The sequence below is a fragment of the Chinchilla lanigera genome, unplaced genomic scaffold (assembly GCF_000276665.1).
Source record: "Chinchilla lanigera isolate Chin_1 unplaced genomic scaffold, ChiLan1.0 scaffold00099, whole genome shotgun sequence".
NCBI lineage: Eukaryota > Metazoa > Chordata > Mammalia > Rodentia > Chinchillidae > Chinchilla > Chinchilla lanigera.
In genome coordinates this window covers 4,035,502-4,049,980 of record NW_004955500.1, presented here as the reverse complement: position 1 = coordinate 4,049,980, position 14,479 = coordinate 4,035,502, and the positions used below count along the sequence as shown (strand labels likewise).

Here is a 14,479-nt window from a genome sequence, read left to right as displayed (position 1 = left end):
GCTCGCTCCTCCGCCCGGGCTCCGCGTGCGGGAACCGTGAGCGCGGCGCAGGCTCCAAGTTCTCCACGCGCCTGGGGGGCCGCCCTTTTCTTTCTTAGGCAACCAAATAGCATTAATCTTCAAATTCAGTAAATCTGAGGCAGCAGCAGGAGACGCAAGCGCTGTTTTCCCGCTTGATTCCAAGACCGCCTCGATTTTTATTTTTATTTTTAAAGCGCGAGACGATGGACTGAGCAGATCCGCGCCATGGAGCCTCGGGTCTTGCTGCGAACGTTCTGCCTGGTCTTCTGCCTCGGAGCCGGTGAGGGGCGCGCGGCTGCGGGGAGAGGGCGCCGCCTGGGCGGGCCGGCCGAAGTCGGGCTGGAGGGGGACGGGAGTGGGGCGGCTGCGGCTTCGGGCTGCCGGGCGGGTCGCGTCCCTGGGCAGCTCCGGGCGCTGAGGGGACTTGCCCGCGAGGGGGGAAAGTAGGTCGCGGGGATGGGACCGGGCGCCCCGCGGGCGAGAGCGGGGCTGCTGGCCGCGGGTAAGGAGGGAGTCGCCCCGCGCCGCCCCCTCCCAGGATTGTCGCGAAGCCGCGGTTCTTCGCTCCCTGGAGGGAGAGGCTTGTATTTTAACGGAGCATTTGTATTTTTTTCTTTCCCTTCCCTCCTCCTCCCCATTCCCACCAGTTTGGGGGCTTGGGGTGGACCCTTCCCTGCAGATCGACGTCTTAACAGAGTTAGAACTTGGGGAGTCCACGGCGGGAGTGCGCCAAGTCCCCGGGCTGCATAATGGGACGAAAGCCTTCCTCTTTCAAGGTAGGATCGGGCGTGACGATTCCCAGCGCGGCTGCAGCTCGCATCCCCCCGGGAGGAGCTGGCCGGGCTGCTCCCCCTGACTTGGCTCTGCCTCCTGGACGGCAGCACCTGAGCTGAGGCGTGGGGGGTCAGGGGGACGAGCAGCCGCATTTCTCTTTAAGCGGCTCGGTTTTTCTCCATTCCGCATCCTCTTTCTCCTCCCTACTTTGTACCCTTGCCAGTCAAATGGGTAGTCCCTTAATTAACGAATAGAAACTCTGGTGGCAGATGGTTGATCTTGGAGTCTGGGGAACAATGAATTACAACGCAAACGCCTCATTTGGGTGAAATTGATTTAGGTAGGAGACAAGATAGCTTAATCTTAGTTAAGACTTTTTCTGTGAAAGTTTTAAGAACAATGGTCCCTGACAGCAAGACGTTTCTTTATGGGGGTAGTTTTCTGGAAAGATGAATGCCTTTCCGTAGTTTTACCACTGTATCTCGCAGACACACTATATTTGAGAAGAGATTTGCTGTGGAAAGATTATCACTCTCCTTTTCCACCAATGGCAAAAAGAGAATAATACTCATGTAACGTAATTTGAGAACGTTTCAAGTAAATATTAATCTGGAAGTATACCTTTCGTCACCATTAATTATTTGGTTAGGATGTTGAAACTTTTTTTTGAAGTCAGTGAACACTGGTTAGGTACAAATGTTATCATTTCAAATTATGGTATATTTAAATGTGTTGCACAGCAAAAAGCAAATTTCAGAGCCATAAGCCTCTAACTTTGATTTTTGCGAAGCTTTTGAAGATTGCATGATTCATGGAAAGATGCTGTAACATGAGCTTTTTAAAGGTAGCTGAATATGTGTTAGATTCACGGACGATAAGGTATATAGGTGAGGGCAGAAGAGAAATGGAGACGTGTAACACAGCTGATGAATCGAACCATTGTCCTCGAAACCGCTCAAGTTTTTCTTTTGTCATTTTGGGGCTATGGCTTCAAAAAGGAGTACAACTCATAATTACTAAGGAGTTGGATATGCAGCATACAACCACTTTAACAAATTTGCCACCCAGAAATAGAAATAAAATAAGACCTGAGTGTTTCTCTAGTGGTGTTATTGCCTGCTTTAGCCAGTATGTGTCACCAAGGACAGTAACACCGGAGCTCACAGTTGGGAAAGAAGGAAGCTCACATATGTTGCATTTATTTACAACAAGTTTGCCCTTATAAGAAATTGAAATGTAGCTTCTGTTTTTTTAATTTGTCATTTTAGTTTTCCCTTGGTTAGTGTTTTTATTGTGACAAATATTTATTATGAAGTTTTATTTACCTAAAGATTTTTTTTTGAGGGTGGGACTTGGATATTCAATCATTTAAAAAGAATGACCAAATTTAATAAAGGACATGGGGCTCCACTGTCAGCAGGATTTCAGACTTGAATAGAAATGTCATTAGGGTTAAGTTTTTTTTTAATTGTGTTTTATTTTGCTTTTATCTCTGTGAAATGGAAATAAAGTTATTCCAGGACTGAATATTTGAATAACTGGAAACCTTTCTACAGTTTTTCATGGCACTGACACGCACTTAAAATTTCCAGTTGATTCTTAAATTTTACTAGTTTTCTTCCTAGCTACTTGTGAAGACTGCCTGGACTGTCACAAATAGAAACTTGCATGATTGTACATTTTATGTGGGACAATTGAACAGTTAGATATCAGACAATTAAAATGTTCTTGGAAATAGTCTTAAGGGACCAATGTCTTTCTTGGTTAATTAAAAATATTTTAGAAACATTGATTTCTATATCAATGGACAGCTTTTTCAAGGTAGGCATTATATTGCAAATACATGAGGCCCATGAATTGTTATCTTTAAACCATCTTCAGTAAGTAGATATATCAGTGCTCATAAATGAGTTGGTTATTTTTGTTTCTGTATTGACACTAAGCCCAATATTTATACAGAGTCAATGCCTTTGAAGTACAGCTTATGAGATTTGAAGATGTGGAATTTCATTTTCTGCCAAATTATGAACTTCATTTCATATAGCTTATCAATCAGTAAATATTTATTGCCTGTTGTGTTCTCATATGTTACTGATGTGTTGATTATGCTATAGTGATTTCTTTTACTCCAGGCTCTGGATTCTGAAATTGACAAGTGGACCTTTGACTCTATGTGCTTGTTCTGTATTACCTTGGAAAGGTCCTTTTCTGTGCTGCTAGGGTGGAGAAGGTTTTGTCAAGAAGTCAGTTTTGAGTCTTATGGCTTCATTAGACTCCACAAGCTTTAGAGAGACAAAAAACATTCAGACTCTGAAGATGTTATAGATTCCGTTTATAGTGAATTGAGGGCACTACAGATATTTTATGTAGTGTGTAAAATGTCATAGCAGGAATAGTAACAACTTACAAAACCTATGAGATGCTCTCAGATTTCATGAGCCTATCATACAAGTTTCTTTGCAGTATCAGATATGTTCTAAATAGATAGAAGAGATTTTTGAGCTATGACATTACTCAGCAACAAAACCATCTTCTTCTGTGTCTTAGCTTTAAAGAGATCTCAACATATTCTTTCTCAATGATTTTTATTTAGTTTTGTCTACATTTTTCTCTTCAGTGATTTCAGAGGTGCATGCAGTTTAGTACTATATGAATGTGAATAATTTTGTAAATTATTATGAAATATAAGTCTACTATTGGTATTTTATTATATGGCATATAAACAAGTGGAAATATGTTTCAAAGTCTTATCTTTTTTTCTTACTGTAACAACAACCATACTACCAGGAAAATGTTTTTATTATTGCTGAATTTGATTTATAGCTGCATAGGAAATTCAGTTAATAAGATGCTAAATTAGATCATTCTTTATGAAGCTTTGATCGGTACCGGTTACAGTAATATTTGATAAAAAAGTGTGCAAGTAATAATTTGGAACACACATCAATGTCTTTTAGTAATTTCTCGCTATATAATCACACACAAAAATATATTTTTATGCTCTTAAAAGAATAGAAGAGTGAATCCTAACAATGAAAAGAGATTATAAAGAATTCTGAAATCTGAAGGAATTGTACACCTACCTTGTTTTAAAGTCTAGGAATTTTTTTTCAAAATAATAATAATAATATTTTTTCCTCAGTATTAAAGCATTAAAGATCAGGAATGTGTGTATGCAGAATCAAAATTCTAGGACTTGCTTGCAAAGTTAACATGAGTTTTATATCTTTGATTTTAACTGTCATCTGGCCAGGTTCCAAAAATTGATAGTTTCATCTGTCAGCTTAGGGCAATTTCTTCTGAAGTGTTCATAGATTTTATAATCCCATTTATCCCCAAATAGAAGCAGATAAAATCAAAGATTATTTTTCCTGAGGAAGTTGATCATTTTAATTAAGCTGGATAACTATTTTAAAAGAACTTAAGATTTTAAAGGAAACAGTGTTCATAAGCCTACTCTCATGCCAGTCTTTGAAAACAGGAAGGAAGTAAGGCATTTGGTTGTAGGCCCTTGATTTGGGGAGGCAAAGGTAACTGCACTAAGGAAAGTGAGATGGCAGTGAGTACTCACAGTTGGTTTGTGGGTTAGTGAACATCTGTGAATTTAGAGGTGATGTTTCTCAGTACCCCTGAAGAGTAGAATAACACAGTGATTAAGAGAGAGCTTGTGAATCAGAAAGACTCAGGGAGAAGTGTGGGTAGAAGTGACAGTGATGAAAGTAGCTAAATTTTTTGAGCTTAAGTACCCTTAAGTATATAATGAACATTGCTGTTAAACAAGTTATATTCATTCATTCATATAGAGTACTGTTGTGCAACTATTATATTATGAGGTGTTAAGGCAAACCGAGAAGGTAGAACTAAATCTTGCCTTTGTACTGCCTTAAAAAAGCTATTAAACTGTACAAGTAATAATTCATCATCATGAAGATAAATTATATGAAAAAGTAAGGGTGTAATGGGAATCTGTATTCTAGGGTGGGGTGTCATGGAGTCAGGGAAATGGTCTTATATAAGAGTAGTCTGGGGAAGAGAGGGTGGAGGGTTCTCGGAGGAGGAGAAACACAAGCAAAGGGAATGGTAGGAGCAAAGGTCCTGACCCTACAGTGAGCATTGTGTATTGGAGAAATAGAGTCCAGTGGTGTGGAGATGTAGGAGCTGTGATATTAAATGAAGCCAGTAAGTAAGGCAGGAACCAAGTTACATGGTAGACTATATCAGTTTAATGGAATTGAAAAGTTATTATTATACAAAGGTGTACTGTGGTGGGGAGAATAGGGGTCTTCCAAAATGTCGTGTCTTTAAAGTGTCTTTCAAAACCCAATAATTTTATGTTACGTGGCAAGGGAAAATTAAGATCACTAATCTGCCTAACTGTTTAGATTCCACAGGTAGGGGAGATCATGTGGTATTTGTCTTTGTGCCTGGCTTATTTCACTTAACATAATGTATTCTACTTTCCTCTATCATCACAGATGACAGCATCCTTCTTTTAAAGGCAGAACAGCATTCCCTTGTGTCTATTTAATATTGCATTTTCTTTATTCTTTTATCTGTGAGTGGATATTTAGGTTGGTGCCATATTTTGGCTGTTGTGAACAGTTGTACCGTGAATGTAAAAGTTTGTATTTATTTATTTATTTATTTAGAGACAGGGTCTTACTATTGTCATCCAGGCTGGCCCTGGAGTATTCATCCCCAGGCTGGCCTCCAAGCTCCCAGCACTCCTCCTACCTCAGCCTCCCAAGTGCTGGGATTACAGGCAGGCACCATCATGCCCAGCTTCTGTATATGTCCTTGGCATACTAATTTTATTTCTATTGACTGTATACTCAGAAGTAGGATTGCTGGATCATACACTATTTCTATTTTTAATTTTTTGAGGGCATCTCTTGTCACCCGGAGGCGTGACCACCGGTCTTGAGTTGTTCCTGGGTCTAAACTCTTGGTCAAGTATAGAAATGGACAGCATTGTTCAGAGAAGTTGCAAAGCGAAAGCAAGGCTTATTTTGAGGCGTGGAACAGACTCCTCTGGAGAGGCGGGGCCCTGGAGCTGGGAGTCTGCCGCTCTGGTAGAGCAGGGCTCATTTTGTGGTGGTTGGGGCAGCCCCCCTCCCCGGTTTATGCAGTGGAATTTGGTCTTGCATTAGGTCCTCCATTTGTGTCCACCAGCACGAAGTGCGCTGTGATTGTGCTAGCTGGGTTCAGGCGAGGGGAACTGTGTTCTGCTTCGGTTAATGCTGGGGGCCATGCATCAACACGATGTTAGGCTTGGTTTCCCCAGTCCCTGAGCATTTGCTGTTTTAAGTAGTTTTCATTTTCCCCTGGAGGTCAGCTTCCCTGTTCTAGCTCTGCTAGGCAGCCCTGTTCCTATACGCTGTACTGTTTTGCATAATGGCTGTGTTAAATTTTATTGCCACTGCGAGTGTGCAAAAGTTTCCTCACCTCCACATCCATGCCAACATTTGTTATATGTCTTAGTTAACTTTTCTCATTGCTGAGATAAAATACTTGGTCCCCAATGTTAAAGGAAGAAACGTTTATTTTAGCTCAGAGTTTGTAGAGGTTTCAGTCCATAGGGGGCTGGTTCTAAGGCAGAGTGGCATGGCAGAGGGGCATCAGTGAGTGGAAACAGTCCATGGCAGGGCGGACAGGAAGCAGCTGGCAGTGAGCCTTCCTCCTTTCCCCTTATATTCCATCCAGGCTCCAAGACTATTGATTGGTGCCACCTGCATCCTGGGTGGGGCTTTCCATTACCCACACCCAGAACAATGCTAAATTAATTAACTGGGGAAATCCAATTATTGCACCTTTAATCTATATTCACACACCCTTAACCAAGATTCTCACACCCCAGAGCCAGCCACCTCCAGAACACCCAACACATGAGCACGTGAAGCTTTGGGGGCACTTCTAGATACAAGCCGTTACATTACCCTTTGTCCTTTTGATAAGCCATTCTAACAGGTTTAAGTGATGTCTCATTGTGGTTTTAATTTGAATTATACTGATGATTAGTGATGGTAAACAGTTTTTCATATACATGTTAACTATTTCTAGATATTCTCCTGAGAAATATCTATTTAGTTGTTGGTCTTTTAAAAATTTGTTTGTGTTACATTTTTATGTTGTGAATATTAACCCCTTGTGAAGTGTACGGTTTGCATATTTTTTTTCTGTTCAGTGGGTTCACTCTGTTTCCTTTGCTGTGCAGAAGCATTTTAGTGTAATCCCTATTTTTGCTTTTGTTGTGTGTACCTTTGGTATGATATCCAATGCCTCAGGACTTACCCTAGGTTTTCTTTTAGTAACTTTATGATTTCAGGTCTTATTTTAATCCAGATGGAGAGGGGTAAAAGTTAGAAGGTATGAATATTTTGGCAATAGAATGGGATAAATTTATCCAGTGGGTGTGGTGGAAACAATTGTTTGAAGAGCAAGCAGAACTCCAGTGAAAAGTGCCAGGGATATCTAAGGACCATTGACTAGATTTGATTTTGGGGGGAGCTGGAGTCATCTTGACGGGCTATGGCCAGTGGATGACTTTGAATATCATGGTTGAAGTGTACCCCAAAAACAGCAGCAGTAAAGTCTTACTGCTTTCCTTTGGCTTTTTTCCACCTTCTAATCTTCATAGATACCTACCCTATCTCCATTCTTGTTATTATTTGCCCGTAATTCACTGCCTATAAGGTGCTAACTTATAACTTGGGCACTAGAAGGTAAAAGCTTATGGTATGATATGTCTTCTGTTGATTTTCTTTTAAGTCAATTTAGTAGGTATTTATTATATTTCCTCTTTTTAAATAATGAGGGTCATAATACAGTAGGGGACAGAAGGTCTACATAAGTTATTTCAGGAGGTGAAAATCAGAACCAACATCTCATTATAAATAATAAAGAAATTTGGGACTTTTTCTTTAAGAATGACTAGAAACTATGAAAATTATTGTGAATAAGACTATAGATGACAAAATGTAGGCAATGATGTGTCTTAGTTAATTTTTGTGTTGCTGAGACAAAATACCTGCCACTCCCTTATAGGAGGAAGAGTTTATTTCAGCTCACTGTTTATAGCAGTTTTAATCCATACTCGTCTGTCTTCAAAGCGAGGCAGTATGGCAGAGGGGTCTTGTAGAGCAGAAACATTCTGTGGTGTGGCAGGCAGAAGGTAGTGAGCCTGCCTTCCATCTTTCCTTTCATATTCTGTCCAGGCTGCAAGCCACCCACACCCAGAGTGGGGCTTCCAAATATTCCCAACCAGAGCTAAACCAGTCTGTGGGCATATTTAGTTATTCCACTTTTAATCCACATTCACACTCTTAATCCATGTTCACACACTCTAGATCTGGCCGCCTTTGAAAAGCCCCACCTACGCACACATGGGGCTTTTAGGGGGACATTAAATACAAGTCATAACGTTCTGCCCCAGCTCCCCAAAGACTCTTGAGCATTCCTTTGTGTGAAAGGCATTTATTCCATCTCGAAGAGTTGCAAAAGTCCTAACAGTTTCAGCATTACCGAAAGTCCAAATTCTCTTCTGAGATTTAAGGCAAACTCTTAGCTGTGATCCCCTGTACAAATGAAAAAAACAGTTAAATAATTTTAAAACACAGTGGAGAAGATAAGCACTCCCATTCCAAAAGATACTAATGAGTGATAGGAATGGGACCAAAGCAAGACCAAAATCCAGCATGGCTGAAGTTACAGTCCATAGTTCCATGTCCAAAATCTGGTGCAATCCATGGCAAGATACAAACTCCAAAGAGCTTAGGTGGCTCTGCCTGTCAGGCACTGTGGGTGGTCATAGCCCTCAAGACTTCTCTCTTGGGTTGACTTTCCTTATTCCTCACAATTTTCCTCAGATGATCCACATTCCTGTCTTTTTCAGCCTTCTGGGGTCTCCACTGCACCTTTGGCTTCACACTCATAGCTTCACACACTGCCTTCTCAGGGGCACACTAGGTAGCCTCCAAGGCCTTCTTCTGATATCTGGGTGGAAGCCTTCCTGGCCCCACAACTCTCGCATTCTGCATGTACTTAAAAAAGCACCATGTGAGTGATGCCAGGGTCTGCTGCCTGCTGGAGTAGTAGCTAGACTTCCTTTTCTCTTGGCTGTAGGGGTTGAGGGCCTGGATTGCTGAGCACTATAAACCCAGTCCTGAGGAACAAATTTTCTAGGTTGCAATTGTTCTGGGACATAGTGCTCTGGGACTTTTTTCTCAAAGCAAAGTCATTCACCTTTGCAATTTTGAGGTTGCAAAGGGTAGAGTCCTGCTGGTTCTTGTAATACCTTCAGGTCATCTTTTCTATTCTCCTCTTTCTTTTCAACTATGAAGTTCTTCTTTGTTCCATCTTTGCAGACCATGATTTTACCAGGGTTTTCTTTCTGGTCAAACTCAAAACTTTGAAAATCATTCTGCTGGGTGTTTAGCTCTTGATTCTCAAGGCAGAGGTGGTTAAAAGCCCCAGGAATATTGATGCCACTCCCTCAACATTAGACCGTCTTGAAATTTTTTCCATTATTAGTCTGTCACCATTAATCTCAGTTTCAGGCAAAGTCTCTGGACATGAGCCAAATGCAGACACATTTTCTAATGAAGCATAATACACATGATCTGGAGTCCAAATGCCAGTGCAGTCCTTCTTCCCAATTGAAACCTTAAGTTTTATCTTTTCCAGCTACATTGTAATTAATATTTTGATTTTCTGAGTTCCAACCAGAATCTTACATCATGTTCCACTCACAGCATTCTGGGGCTGCTGCTTCAGCTGACTTCTTCAAAACTTTCCAAACTCTCCCTGTAAGCGAGGTCCAAAGACTCCTAAACCACATGGCTAGGTAATGTCACAGTAATCACTCCACTTCTCTGGTACCAAATTCTTAGTTACTTTTTAATTCTTAGTTACATTGCTGAGACAAAATACCTGATGCCCCAAGTTATAGGAGGAAGAGTTTGTTTCAGCTCACAGTTTGTAGAGGTTTTAATCCATGTTCAACTGTCTCCAAGGCAAGGCAGCATGGCACAGTGGTATTATAGAGGAGAAACGTTTGATGGAATGGTGGGCAGAAAGTTTTGAGTATGCCTTTTATCTTTCCTTTTATATTCTTTCCAGGCTATAAGCCTGTTTGTTGCCACCCAAACTCAGAGTGGGCTTCCAAATATCTACACCCAGAACTATGCTACACCAGCCAGTGGACTAATTTAGTTATCACACACCTTTAATCCATGTTCACACACTCTAGAACCAGCTGCCTTCAAAAAGCCCCACCTATGAGCATGTGAGGCTTTGGGGGAGACATTTAGGTATAAGCCAAAGCATTATGTAACTGTCAGCTAATTATAAAAAGTAAAAAACTCAAGTGTGGGTTTTATTGTTGCTATTGTTGTTTTGTTTGTGTGTGGTTTTTTTTTTTTCACAAAGTTATCTGAGGCATCTTTTATTACTCTTTGATACAAAATAATTCTGTTTTGAAGTATTTATCATTCTGATCAAGTTTTTATTTTTCATTTTATCAGATTGCCATTTGTCATGCCTTCGTGTGTCATTTGGACAGCTCTCTGAGATTGCTGTTAGGAACTTCGTAAAGTTTCTCATCTTCTGCTAGATTTCCATTTCTATGTGACACTGAAGGAATATGCTGGTCTTATGTGGAGATATTTCCAAGCAAATAGTTCATTAGTGGATATTTTTGTTATGATAATTTTTCCCTTGCTGTAAACACATATTTGTGGACTCAGCTATTGACCACTGTAAATTAAAAGAACTAGAGAGGTTTTGGGGGAAGAAAAAAGTGGAGACAGCGTCTGTTTCTTCTATCTGACCTGCTGCCCAGAACGGGGCTCTTTGTCATGTACTCCTTGAGTTGTTCTTGATGGTCCCCTTGCTGATAGTCTTCGTTCAGGGAGGGAGTAAGGAGTCAAGGCAGTGGTGTTTCTGTTCCTACAAAGGGAACTTAAACAATGAGGGCAGTAAGTCACTATTGTGAGGAAGTGCTGTGTACAGTGCTGCTCTTGAACTCCACTAGGGGGCAGACAGTGGAGAACGAAGAAATGAAGACAATGCTGTATGGAGAACGCAGAGAGCTGAGGTGAGGTGGAGCCCTCCTCCGGATAGGAGAAGAACTGCTCAAGACTGCAGTGCATTTATTCATACACCCAACATGCTGATGTCAAGGGAACCCCTTCTGCTTAACAACTAGCTCACCTCTCACGCTCCTGTTCTTGAAGCTGAAACACCTGTTCGCTTAGGGCGCTCTGTGTCCTCAGGGAATTCCTTGGACAACCTTGCTTTTGGTTTCACACACGTGAAGAACCTCCAGCTCAGCAGCAACTGGCAAGAAAGGTCACATTCAATTGGTCTGTTGACAAAGGAAAGAAATTATGGTGGCAATTCTGAATTCATATTGCTGCCCTGTAGTGTTTAGGAGCATGGGCTCTGAGACTGGAAAGTTTGGGCTGTAGTCTTGGCTCTTTTTTTACTGGTTGTGTAAATGTCATCTTTTTACTTAACTTTGTTTCAACTGGCATAATCATAGTACTGCTTCTTAGAGTTGAGGTGTGGTTTGTAGGAATAAAACTGTGCCTGACATTTACAAACATTCAATAAATGTTGGCTGCTACTTTTACTTTGGAACTGTCTCAGCATCAGGTTATATGCTCTTGGATTGTTTTAGGATCTTTCAGGTGGAAGTGCTAGTTTTTGCGGAGGACTTGAGGTAAAGCAACTTTTGTGTGATGAAAGGACAGGTGAAGGTAATCTACTCTGGGGAGAAACTGGCTCTGAAGAATTTTGTTTTCTCTTTTTTTCTGTATTTGGGCTTACTGGGAAGAAGAGGATATGTACATTTGAGTAGAGGAGAATGAGATCAAATGCCAAGTTAGGATATGAGAGGGTGTGTATGATACCCTGTTGTACTAGTGTTTTAGAAGTGGGGGAACCATAGAGAAAACCAACAGAAGAAGATTCAGGGTATAGCTGACTGAAAGAATTCTTTTACCTGGCTCTGTCTGAGTATCTGTGGTGCTTTTTGGTAAGGTACTTATTGGACAATTGTTGGACCCTGGTGGTGGAGGGCAAGGTTTTAGGGAACTTTGAGTGGCGGTTCAGTGTGATATTGGGAGAACCTCTAAGATAGTCTTTTGGACCCTTTGTGAATTGGAGTTGCTTTCCTTTCACTTCCTGCTACTTTTTTACTGTCTTTAGACTATCTCATTCTCATTATTGTTTATTTCTATAGTTCAAAGTTCTTCTGATTTTTGATTTTGATTCTAGTAGCACCTATGACTTCAGTCTTAAGTCATTTAGTCCCTTGTTCTCTAATGAGAATGTAAACTCCTTAGAAAAAGGTTTATTTATTTTTATTTTATTTTATTTTATTTTTTGGTTTTTCTCCAGTACCGGGAATCGAACTCACGATGTTGCGCTTGCCAGGCAGGCGCTGTGCCGCTGAGCTAAATCCCCAGCCCCAGAAAAATGTTTAGTTTCTATATTTCCCATAGCAACCCACAACTCCCTGTTGGTGTTCTTTGGATTGTTCTTCTCTGTTCTTTTTCCTAGTGAATGTTTACATATCATTCTTATTTTGGTGGAACTACTGTTCCTTTCTGTGCTTTCTTGGCATCTCTTGTTAAAATAGTTATCACACAATATTATAGCTAAGGTTTTTTTTTTTTGAGTGTAAAAGATGTGATTACTTCCTTTTCACCTTCTGTTATGTGCCTGGTTCAAGCTACCACATCACTCACCTGATTTCTGCAGTAGCCTTCTAAGTGATATCCCTGCTTACATTCTAGTTACCTTAGGTGTAACATAATTTCGAGAGTGACCCTTTTAAAACATTTAAAAATCTCTGCCCCGATGGGTCTTATTTTCTAGCAGGGAAGATAGATAATAATTCATGAACATTGTCTTAGTTACCATACTTTCTTACTGCTGGGACAAAGTACCCAATACTACACCTGCGAACTAAAGGAGGAAAGGTCTATTTTGGCTCAGTTTGCAGAGGTTTTGGTCCATGGTTGGCTTGCTACAAGGCAGGGTGACATGGCAGAGGGACACGGCAGAGAAGAAGCAGCTCATGGCATAATGACAAGAAGCCGTGAGCGACTGAGGGAGGAGAAGGGAGATAGATTTTTCCGGGGCATGACCTCAGCGATCCACCTCCTCCCAATAGGCTTCACTTCCCAACGTCATCTTTAGCTGTAAACTCTTTGGTGAATGAATCCACTGCTGAGTACCACGCCGCCATGATCCAGTCACCTCCCCACAACCTCCCTTAAGCACGTTTGGCTTTAGGGGAGCGTCGAATGTCGTCTCCATATTAAACCAAAGTGTATAATACAGATGTGGTCACTGCTTTTCTCCAAACCTGCCGTAGTTCCCCATTTCACTCAAAAGACCAAGTCCTCTTATCCAACAGCGTCCTGCAAGAGCAGTCCTGCTACTGCTCCAGGACTTTTCTACCTCGTTTGTTTCTCTGTTCACTTTGTTTTGACTCCGCTGGCCTCCTTTGTTCCCCAAACAGGAAGGGTACTCTTTTGCCTCAGGGCCTTTGTATTGCGGTTCACTTTTCCTCTAGGTATCTGTATGTTTTTTCCATTGCTTCCTTCAAATGTTGTCTCAACAGTCGCTTTTTAAAAGAGGCCTACAATGACCACGAGGTGAAACTGCAGCCTGTCTTCCATTCAGTAAGGACTCTTAATCTCCCTTACCCTGACCTATTAGTTCCCTTATATTTATTATCTACCATATTGTCTACTAAGCTTAGTTATCACTTGAGGTATTTATTATGTGTCTTGCCTACTAGAAAGTAAGCTCCACAAAGACAGGAAAGTTTGAATGTTTAATTGACTGTTACCACAAGTGTCTGGTGGTTAGTAAGAATTTCATACATATCCGTTAGGTGATTACATGAATTACATTGTGATCTTAGGATGTAGCACTCTGCTTTGCTCTTTTTTGTAGCCTCTTGGCCTATCACGGTGGCACACATAATGTGGTGAGTAAACCTTCAGTGAGGAAATTCTTGTGGCATTGAATTAAGTCCATTTATTCCTGGCAGCTCTGATTTTTCTGGTGACAATATTATATTTCATGTTTATGGAACTTAAAGAAGACTTAATAGCCCTTCTTTTAAATCAAAATACTGTCTTCTGATTTAAAGGGAAGACGAGAGGCTTGGGAGGCATGGAATAAGCTAGTTCTGAATTACTTAGGGCTCTGAATTATTTCGAGGGATCTTTTTCTAGCACACAGTGAAGTGTACTGCATGTTGAAGAAACTGAACATCCTGAATGGTTCTTTCCAATGAGAGCTTTAAAATTTCAGTTTGCCTAGCGGTCTGTTGTATTTTTCTTTTTTTGGTGCCAGGAATCGAACTCAGGACCTTGTGCTTCCCAGGAAGGCACTTGTGCCACTGAGCTATATCCCTGGCCCTAAAATTTCAGTTTGAAGGACTGTGATTTCAAAGTTTTAACAGAGCATCACATCTTATGAAATTCCTGAGAAATATTTCAAAGGCAGATAAGGATTAATTTGGATTATTTATGCTGTGATACTTCTTCTTTATTGCAAGTAAGTCAGACATACTGGAGTGTATCCAGAGACCAGCAACTGAGGAGTTGGAAGATTTGGAAACCATGCCAGATGAGGAAGGGTTCAAAGAGCATGAAAATTTAGC

At 41.0% G+C, this 14,479-nt stretch overlaps 1 protein-coding gene across 1 annotated transcript in view; it reads left to right on the top strand.

Annotated features, from left to right (window-relative positions):
- Positions 1-215: 215 nt before the first annotated feature.
- Positions 216-14,479, top strand: part of Nell2 (neural EGFL like 2) — a gene marked incomplete at its 5' end in the record, with an annotated part of 379,873 nt that continues 365,609 nt past the window's right edge. Inside the window, 2 exon segments of the mRNA XM_005406591.2 lie at positions 216-301; positions 669-797. Of these exon segments, the coding sequence (XP_005406648.1) occupies positions 247-301; positions 669-797 (184 nt within the window).